This window comes from Thermobia domestica, chromosome 1, assembly GCF_964235325.1.
Source record: "Thermobia domestica chromosome 1, izTheDome1.hap1.1, whole genome shotgun sequence".
Taxonomy (NCBI): Eukaryota; Metazoa; Arthropoda; class Insecta; order Zygentoma; family Lepismatidae; genus Thermobia; species Thermobia domestica.
The window spans coordinates 368,671,624-368,682,435 of NC_137454.1; the positions used below are offsets into that span (position 1 = coordinate 368,671,624).

General features: G+C 38.3%; 1 protein-coding gene across 1 annotated transcript; it reads left to right on the forward strand.

Annotated features, from left to right (window-relative positions):
• The first annotated feature begins 2,559 nt into the window (after positions 1-2,559).
• On the forward strand, positions 2,560-6,558 carry LOC145682284 (uncharacterized). The gene is made up of 2 exons (XM_081753863.1): positions 2,560-5,022; positions 5,227-6,558. The coding sequence occupies exons 1-2, from the start codon at positions 2,560-2,562 to the stop codon at positions 6,556-6,558; spliced, it is 3,795 nt and encodes a 1,264-aa protein (XP_081609989.1).
• The last annotated feature ends 4,254 nt before the right edge of the window (positions 6,559-10,812 follow it).

Below are 10,812 nucleotides of genomic sequence, written 5' to 3' on the forward strand. Positions count from 1 at the left end.
GAATCCTGTTTGATGTTCCTTTATATACTCCTGTGCTGTGAAGATGACAAGTCAACATGGGCATTCCTCTTGCTCACGAAAATGTATACGTAATATAGCAAACCACGTATATTAAATACCAGAAATATCAGACGCAACATAGCATCCATGGAGATGAGCCCCTCCCTAGAACATTTTCTTCGGGCGCCCCTGCAAGTCCATTTAGTATCTTACTTAAAAAGTAACTGAATTATTTCAATACAGTTTCCCTAATTGACAGAATCTTCCTGTTCGTTATGACCTCTAAATGATAGCTCTTGTTTAGCCATAAAACAAGAGGCATAAATCAATCGGTTCATTAGTTCTCGGTTTGAATCAACTTCTGCATTGCTCGCTCAATTGAAAATCAATTCTGATTTCCCGAAAGTTTTCAATTTAGTTATTGTGGACAAGTGTGAATAACACTTTTCGTGGCGCAACTTGGGTTTGTGAAAAGTGTTCATGTCACAAAAGCCATCATTATTCCACACATACTTTTTCTATGTGGAACAGAATACAAGGCCAGCAATACAGTTTGTTTCTTGTCTTACATGCAGTTAACTATTTTGATGAAGCAAAATAATCCGTTTTGATATTATGTATATAATCTTTCATTTTTGTCTGAATGGAAATGCTTAAAGTTGTTCTACCACTGGTTATTATTTGTTGCTTTTCTTGAAAATTAAGGAATCCAAATGATACCATGAACAATTGGTCCAGAATACAACACTGAAACGGCCGATCCCCACCCCTACTGTCTCCTGTACCAATTGAAGTAATATCACTGCTTGCGCCATCGCTTTGCTGCAAGGGACTCGGTTTCTCAAACGAGTCCCCTTCCATACTTTATTCTTTGAGTCATTTTCAAAATATATTGATAATCTAGAAAGTTCACACTTCACTAGATCTCTTAAAGTGTCAAGATTAATACTGTAAATTTAATTGCGTTAAAACTATTAACTGTAAAAAGCAAACGAGCATTAAATTCGCTTACGACAGAACGCCCGTGCTTAGAGCTTAGACAACATAATATGAGGACTAGCTGGCTGGACCCTGTTCCCTTTCCCGAGAAAAGCCGATTAAAACCCGAGCGTTTCCGATCTCCACCTCGCTGTCGCATCCAGCACACGGGCGCTGACTCAAGTTGTCAGAACAATTGAACTAGTGTTATTTTACGAAAATAGAGAAATACAAACAATGTTTTCGTTTTCTTTGGTATATATTTATCACAAAATGCTTTAATTAAAATGCCAGGGGACTAGCCTAGTCCCCTAGTCCCCTTGACGGCACGCCACTGGGACTTGTGTTTATTAGTTAGTGTGGACTTACAATATTTTTCAAGATGGAGGATTCAGACAGAAGAAAGTTAGTGAAACAACGTGGTGTGTGCAAAAGTCAGCTGACAAGAATTCAAAACTACGTAAGTAATATTAATTCAACAACTACAATCAGTCAGGTGTAAGTACGTAAGACTGCAATGATTGAGTTATATAAAAATTTCGATGAAGTGCAATCACAGTTAGAAATAAATTACGAACAAGTAGAGGACGATGCATATAGAGAGGAGTTTGAAACCAGTTACTATGATGTATTAGCGCAACTAGAGGATTTTATTATTCAGCGTAGCCAGGAATCTCATTCAAACAATTCCTCGAAAAATGAGAATCAGGTGTCAAATGATCAATTAAAATTGCCTCGTGTTGAATTGCCATCATTTGAAGGACGATACGAAAATTGGCTTTCATTTTCAGACAATTTTAAAGTTATGATTCATAATAACGATAACGTGTCAGTGTTGCAAAAGTTCCATTACCTAAGGAGTGCATTGAGGGGGGAGGCGTATGATTTAATAGCGAATCTGCAAGTTACAGAAGCTAATTATAAAATTGCATGGCAATTATTGAAAGACAGGTATGAAAATAAGCGTTTGATTGCAGCTACTCATGTCCGTAATTTGTTACATATTAAATGTATCACAAAGGAAACTACATCAGAATTCAGAGAATTTATTAATACAGCTACTAGTAACTTGAATGCATTACGAGCTTTAGATTTGCAGACACCACTAGAAGAGGTTTTGTTAGTTCAACATTTCGTTTCTCAATTAGACGGTAACACTAGGCGTGCGTGGGAGTTACAAATCACAGATCATTCTTTCCCTCCCTTATCAGAGTTCTTTGCTTTCTTGGAACGTAGGTGTCAAGCATTTGAAACTATAAAAAATACACCATCGCAGGAAGTAGTGTCAAGGTCAAGGGGCGATAAAAATAGAGTGCTGAACCAAAACAAAAAGAAAAAACAACCAAATCATACGTGACAACAACTCAGTCTTTCTGTAACTTTTGTAAACAAAACCTAATACATCAGTTGTTTAAATGTCCTGCATTTTTAAACGCTGAAGCAAAAGAAAGACAAGACTATGTTCGAGATAATTTATTGTGTTTCAACTGTCTCAAAAAACAATGTAAAGTAAAGACGTGCAGATCAGGTGGCTGTAAACGCTGTTCCAAAAGGCATAATACCTTGCTGCATTATGACGTAATGTCAAAAGCAGATGAGAAAACCAGTGTTGCTAATTCACAATCAAGAAATTTTTCGAGTCATTCTAATACGAATAGGGAAAATATGACACAAGGTTCTTATTGCATTTTCAAGGGAAAACCAAATGTTACTGTTATGTTATCTACTGCTATAGTAAATGTACGAGATGCAAATGGTAAATTACATCCATGTAGAGTATTATTAGATTCTGCCAGTCAAAGTAATTTTGTGACTGAAGATTTAGTTCAAAGGTTGCGTCTACCTAAAAATAAACACCGAGTTCCAATTCAAGGTATTAATAGTGTGATTAATGAAACAAAGCATTGTGTGGATGTACATATAGAATCAAGAATTCGTGAATTTGCAATTGATGTAAACTGTTTAGTTTTGCTCAAAATAACAGATAACATTCCAAGTAGGCCATTAGATCATGCTGATTGGAACTTGCCGACAGACATAGTGTATGCAGATCCTAACTTTCACCAACCAGATACTATTGACATTTTGTTAGGCGCAGAAGTGTTTTTGGACATTTTGCGATCACATAAACTAACTAGACCAGGGAATTATCCAGTAGTACAAGAGACTGAATTTGGGTACATTTTGGCGGGTAAAGTTCCTACAACAAGAGATTCTAGTATACCACAAGTGTCATTTTTTGTGCAAGAAAGTAACCTTGATAGACAGTTACAGGCATTTTGGGAGCTCGAAACTATACATTCAACAGTCATGACTCAAGAAGAAAGGCAATGTGAACGACACTTTGAGGAAAACACTACCAGAGATAGCAGTGGTCGATTCGTTGTACGTCTGCCAATTAAGCTAAACCATAAACCATTAGGAGAATCATATAATTTAGCTCTTCGTAGATTTTACCAGCTAGAAAGACGGTTGCAGCAGTGTCCAGAAATTAACGAGCAGTACTGTAACTTTATGAGGGAATATGAAGAATTAGATCATATGAAACCAGTGAAAGAAAAACATGAAGATAGTGGTATGAAATGTTATCTGCCACATCATGCAGTATTGAAACCATCCAGTACCACAACAAAGCTAAGAGTGGTTTTCGACGCTTCTGCAAAGACTTCAACGGGGGTTTCATTAAACGACATACTTATGACAGGACCAACAATCCAGCAAGATTTACATTCAATTGTCACGAGATTTCGAACCTTTCCTGTTGCTTTTACGGCGGATATTCAGTCAATGTATCGAATGATTAAAGTTCATGAAGATGACATTGGACTTCAAAGAATTCTGTGGAGATATTCATCAGTAGAACCAGTCAAGATTTATGAGTTGCAGCGGGTCACATATGGTGAAGCATCATCACCATATTTGGCGACTGCGTGTCTTCGAAGGTTAGCGGAAGAAGAAAGAAGTAAATATCCTCAAGCAGCGACAGTATTGGAACGTGATTTTTATATGGATGATGTAAGCTCAGGATGTCATAACGTTGAACAGGCGTTAAAGCTTCAGAAAGAACTTATTCAATTATTGCAAAGCGGTGGGTTTACTTTAAGAAAATGGTGTTCGAACGAGCCAGCATTGTTGGAAGCAGTGCCAGAAGAACATAGGGAAATTCACTTACCGTTTGAATTTGAGTCCGAGTCAGGTGTTTCAACATTGGGTTTATCGTGGAATCCTGCATCAGATAAGCTTCTCATCACCAACAAGTCAGTTAAAGAATGTCTCACGACCAACATACCAACCAAACGTCAAGTGACTTCTACAATAGCAAAAATATTTGATCCTTTAGGACTTATAAGCCCTGTAGTTACTCCGTTCAAGATTTTCTTACAACAACTGTGGATCCATAAGATCAATTGGGATGATCAAATACCATCAGAGCTCTATCAGCAATGGTTAGACCTGTGTCATCATCTTCCAAGTGTTAACGAAATACAAATTGATAGATGTGTAGTATTGAAGAATTATGTTCATGTCGAGATACATGGGTTTGCTGACAGCAGTCAACTTGCGTACGGCTGTTGCATATATGTTAAAACTGTAGACATTTCAGGCAAAACTACTGTTAAACTTTTGGGTTCTAAATCGAGAATAGCTCCTATTAAAAAGGTAACGTTACCAAGACTTGAACTTTGTGCGGCAGTACTTTTGAGCAGGTTGTATCACAAAATAATTCCAGTATTAAACATTTCAGTGAATAGTACTTACTTCTGGACCGATTCAAAAATAGTGCTTGCATGGATATCATCTCCAGCTGCCAGATGGAAGGAGTTCGTGGCAAATAGGGTTGCAGAGATACAGGAGATCACATCAGTCAACCAGTGGCATCATGTGTCGTCAATGGACAATCCAGCCGATATTATTACACGGGGAATGGATCCGAAACAGTTGAAGGAAGCAGATATTTGGTGGCATGGACCCGCATGGCTTGAATCATCTGCATGGCCCGAACAATCAGAAGTGGTAGACGAAGATGTTCCAGAAGGAAGGAAAGTAACGAGCATATCTTTAGTCAGTTATGAAGGTGACATAAGCTTTCTGGAAAAATTTTCATCATTGTGGAAACTATTAAGAGTTATTTGTTTGTGTCGTCGTTTTATTTACAATTGTAAAAATCACAACGAGAAGAAAGTAGGAACTATTTCCACTACTGAAATTAGTGATACTTTACAACAATGCATTAAGCTAATCCAGCAGGTTAGTTATTCGCAAGAATTCAAGGACTTAGCTTCATCAGGCCAAGTTTCATCCCAAAGTGAACTTAAATCTTTGTGTCCATTTATAGATAACGAACAGTTGCTACGAGTGGGAGGACGGCTAAAAAACTCTGACTTACCGTATGATAGCCGACATCAGATCATCTTACCACCTAAAGAGCATCTCACCAAATTGATAATTGAAGCGGAACATAGAAGATTGTTACATGCTGGACCGCAGTTATTGATTTCATCATTGAGGCAAAAATATTGGATCCCACGAGCTAAACAAGTCGTTCGATCTATCATTCATCAGTGTTTAGTTTGTTTTAAATTGAAAGCGTCAGCCTCAGAACAACTCATGGGTCAATTACCATCAGCACGAGTACAGCCAGCTCGAGCTTTTATTCACGTAGGGGTGGATTTCGCCGGTCCCCTAATGATTAAGCAAGGAACTAGATCTCGTAAAGTGACAAAGGCGTATGTTGCAATATTCGTGTGCTTAGCAACCAAAGCGATTCATATGGAGTTAGTGAGTGATTTGAGTAGCCAAGCATTTTTAGCAGCTCTTCGAAGATTTGTATCCAGAAGAGGCAAATTTTCGAACATCTATAGTGACAACGGAACCAATTTCATTGGAGCTCAGCGAGAACTTAAGGAGCTTCAACAACTACTCAGTTCACAACAATTTCAAAACTCAATTCAAGATGTTGCAGTGCAAGGAGGATTTACATGGCATTTCATTCCACCCAGAGCAAGTCATTTTGCAGGCATTTGGGAAAGTGCAGTGAAGTCATTTAAGTTTCATTTAAGAAGAATAGTAGGTTGCACGATTTTGACATTTGAAGAACTCAACACAGTCATAACACAAATAGAAGCCTGTTTGAATTCAATACCAATCACCGTTCTATCCAATGATCCCGATGATCCTTCATTTTTGTCACCAGGACATTTCCTTATTGGTGAACCTTTGATGAGCATTCCTGAATCAGATCTAGTGGACATTCCGACCAACCGATTATCAAGATGGAATCACCTTCAGAAGATGAAGCAGCATTTTTGGAAAAGATGGTCTCAGGATTATCTACATGAACTCCAGCAGAGAAGAAAATGGACAACAAAACAACCTAATATTTCTATTGGAGATGTGGTTCTAATCAAAGAAGACAATTCTCCTCCATTGTCATGGAAATTAGGTGTCATTCAGCAAGTGTTTCCGGGAAAAGATGGACTAGTGAGAGTAGTGAGTGTAAAGTTTAAGACAGGGACTGTTAAAAGACCGATTACTAAAATTGTACCTTTACCTAAAAATGATAATGTGGATTGTGTGTAAGTTGATTGACTTGGTTCAATCAAGAGAGGGGAGAATGTAGAGACTTTTATAGTGAGTTTGTATCATTGTCATTACATTTGCATAACGTTTCTCTTTTGTTTTCAAAAACAGTTTTGTGTGTGTGAGTGTCAGCAAGTTGAGCACCAAGAGATCCATACAAGACGGTCCTCCGGAATTCGTACAAAAAAGACAATATAACAGTAAGTTGTAAGTGTTCAGTTGTTGTGTAGTTAATGCAAGTAAACATGTATTCATTTATCACAATTAAGTAGTTTTGTGAACATTTATTCATCAAAAGACAGAACAGATGGATCATGGGTCTATCCAGGCCACCCCGGCTCTGGTGAATCAGAGCCGCAGCCAGACATTTTGGCGCCTGGGGCGAAGTGTACAATTCGCTGTCCCCTACACTCATCTCACCAAGCTTTTCATTCTGTTGATTTACTTTTTTTTTTTTTTTTACATATAAGAGAAGTAGGGTTTTGTTTTGCTACGATGAACTTTTTATTAAGCTGTATAGAATTTTAGCCATTGCAGCAACTAAAAATTATCACTATGTATTCTTTTACAAATAAGAGCTGTTCTCAAGAGGTTTATTTTGGACTTTTTGTTAAACTTGACAAAACTATCCTTGGTTGCTAACCAGATCCACTTGGAAAACAGTTACGGAAATCTACAACTATTTTACAACGTTTCATACTATCGATAGAAAAATGTAATTTCAATACATTAGCAACTATGTGCTTTTAAAAATTTCGGAATCGGTGATAGTATTAATTTCCAGTACCCACATAGCACACTACGTCCCTGGGATGTCTCATTTTAATCCCAATCATCCCATTCGGTTCCCGGGACTATCAGGACAATGAGAAGACATCCCATGAACGTCCTGCATGGGACGTCCTAAAGGTTTCCCATGTAGGATGTCCATGGGACGTCCCAGATGGGACAGGAGGTCCAAGAAAAAACCAATAGACATTCCTTCGTGGTCCCGTTGAATATCCCGTATCCCGGGATATTAGCGGACATCTGGATCTCCCGCGGAAATCCTGTGGATGTCCCGGGAGCACATTCGGATAATCCCGGGATGTCCCGTCGTCCGCTGCGGACATCCCGTGGACGTACTTGTGCTATGTGGGTAATAATTGAAAATGTCTAAATTTTATTTTGTGTGTGACCACACAAATAGCATTTTAATTTCGATTCTTTTACGATAAAAAAAATTATATATTTTGTGAAATGTAACGGAAATTCAGAATGAGCCTTATTCGCGAATTTCTCAATATTGATCGATGGGCCTAAAGAATATATTTAATATTTGTATTTATAATTCTATATGTAGTTTGGTTACTACATATTTTCGAAATTACTTAATTTCTTAATGAATGAAAGTTCTGAATTTAAAGTTACTTATTGTTAATTAACATATGAAAATACACTGACACACATACACACACATATGTTTTACAAGTATGTAGATAGTTAAAAATATCACACAATTAGGTACGAATACACAAAAAATATTTAGGCGGCATACGTAATTGATGGAGAAATGATCCCAATAAATTTCTTCAGATTGGAAACATTTCATATGACTATGGAATTTAAAAAATCGCTTGTAGTGGACAATCTTTCAAAAAGTTGAAATTCATTGGATTAAGTCCTTAAGCCCTTAAGCCCTTGTTCTACAACTGCTTCAAGTTTAAAAATGTTATTATTCCACTTGTTTACCTTCATTTTTAAAATCCGTGCGCAAACAGCATCGTGTGTGTCTCTTTTTACCCCTCTCATTTTCATACCTTTAATCTCACCATCGTGATTAATCCGATTGGATAGAAAAGCGGGATTAACGAACCAAACACATCACCATCAAAACTCCGAATACATACTTCAGACTTTGACCGTTTCTGATTTTGAAAACGCCCCTGCCTACACTACAAATCATTACTCGGCACTTTGTATATCCCATCGTCATTAAGAAATCATACGTAATAAGTTTTATTTGAATAATAAGTAAAAACCTGTTGTGAATCTTACCGAAACGTTTGGGTTGCGAGCGGAGTGAGCAAGAAAACTACCAAATCTATTTCTTTGCAAACCGATAATAATATTGATCCAATATGGTGCCAATACTTTAACGGGGCGCCGCATCATTTATTCTTTACCAACACTTCTTTCTTCTTGCTCGTTTACTGTCCTCTTGCTATCGGCGCCTGAGGCTACAGCACCGCTTGTTTTGTTCCACCGTGACTACGACTCTGTCGATCACGGTATGACTGCCTCTGAAATCTTTCGGATCACGAGCTTCGTAAAATATTCCATCATTCTTCAGACAAGTGCATATTCTTAAAAATCTGCAAAACATTTATTTAACCGTGAAAGTTTACTGGAAACCTTTAAATATAGAGTAATTCGGGGGCAAGTGACCATAGGGGTGAAGTGAATAGAATTAAGGTTGATGATATGTGGAAACAAAGCATGATCGGTGCTGACCTTTGAAAGCCCTGTGTGTGCAGTATTGGGTTTGAGACTGACGAAGAAGGTAGTGTACAGAGGAAAGAAGTGAACTATTTTGTGCAGCAAGCACGGACAACAGGGAAGTTTAGTAAATTTGTAGCCTTTTTCGTTGCTATTGTAATATGGAACAGTAAGAAACTAAGGCAAATTTTTCCTGAAGCAATCGCGTTGTACTCAATACATTCATGTACTCAACAGCATGAGACGATTATTAGGTAGACATGCATATAGATGTGTCTCAATATAATGCGAAATTAGAGCTACAAAATGTGTTTTGAAAACAGACGACCAAGTGGGATGAAGTGATTAACATATTTTAGGGTGATGTGAGTAGTCCTGCAAATCATTCCATATATACCAGGGTTTCTCAACCTGGGAGTCGCGAGTATAAGCGGAAGAGATAAATATAATTAGAATCTAATACCGGAAAATATTTTTAAGTATAACCTTGCAAATTAGTACATTATAACATTCTCCTTATAGCCTTCGAGTAGAACTAATTATTTTTAGTTTAGATATTCAACAGTATAGCAATATTAAGTTATATGCAACAATTATAAAAGAATGAATAGTTTGAGATTACATTTAACATTTTCTGAAATCACTTTTACATTATTAAAAGTGCAACTATGAAGGTAACCAAGAAAGTTTCTGTCGCTTTTGTAGAGGTCTGTGTTCAATTTACTCTTACACCGTGAGTTGAATGCGAATGGAGATAAAGCGAAGGTCAGTTGTTGCTGTGGGTACATCTAACATACTACCTGGTTGTGGCAGTTCCGTTACACTGTGAACTAGCATAATTACAGAGTGAACGTGGGACTTCCACAGAGAGTCATAAGGGTGTGTATACTGTACGAGTTCAAACTGGAGTCAAACGCCGCTGCAGCAAGGCGGAAGATATACCAAGCCTTTGGTGAGGGTGTCGTGATTACACGGACAGTACAGCGGTGGTTTAACAAGTTTAAGAACAGTGACAAAACACTCGAAGACGAACGGCGTTCTGGAAGACCAACACATGTACAAAATGAAGATCTTCAGGCAGCAATTGAGGCGAACAGTGACCAAACATGTGAGGAAATGGAGTACAGTTCAGCGTAAGTGGAGAAACCATGCGGCAGTACCACCATCAACTTGGGAAGCACTACAAGTTGGTCGATGGGTCCCACATGATTTGACTCCGGGCCAGAAGGCAATGCGAGCAGACATCTGTGTTCTTTGCTGTCCTGAGGAAAGAGCCATTTCTGGACAGGATTTTGACATGTGATGAGAAGTAGGTTCTGTATGAAGCTCCACGGCTCCATCAACATTGGTTAGCATCCCATGAATCGGTTCCAAAACAACCGAAATCAGCAGTGCACCAGAAGATCCTCTTGTGCATTTGATGGACTGCTCGGGGCATCTTGCATCGGGAACTGCTACTAGAACATCAATGCAACTGTGTACTGTCAACAGTTGAACCGTGTTTAAGAAAAACTCAAAACTCTGGAGCCAGCACTTCTGAATCGCAAAGCGGTTCTCCTGTTACAGGACAACGCTAAGACCCACGTGACTACGATGACCCGGGACATCATTCTACGCCTTGGATCAGAAATACTATTGCATACTCCCCGGATGGGACGATTCTCACCATCCGATTATCGCCTATTCCATTCCTTCGACAATCACCTTAGAGATTGCCAGTTCAAATCCCTAGTATACGAGCAAAATGCACTTGATACTTTCTTCGCTTCATGGCCC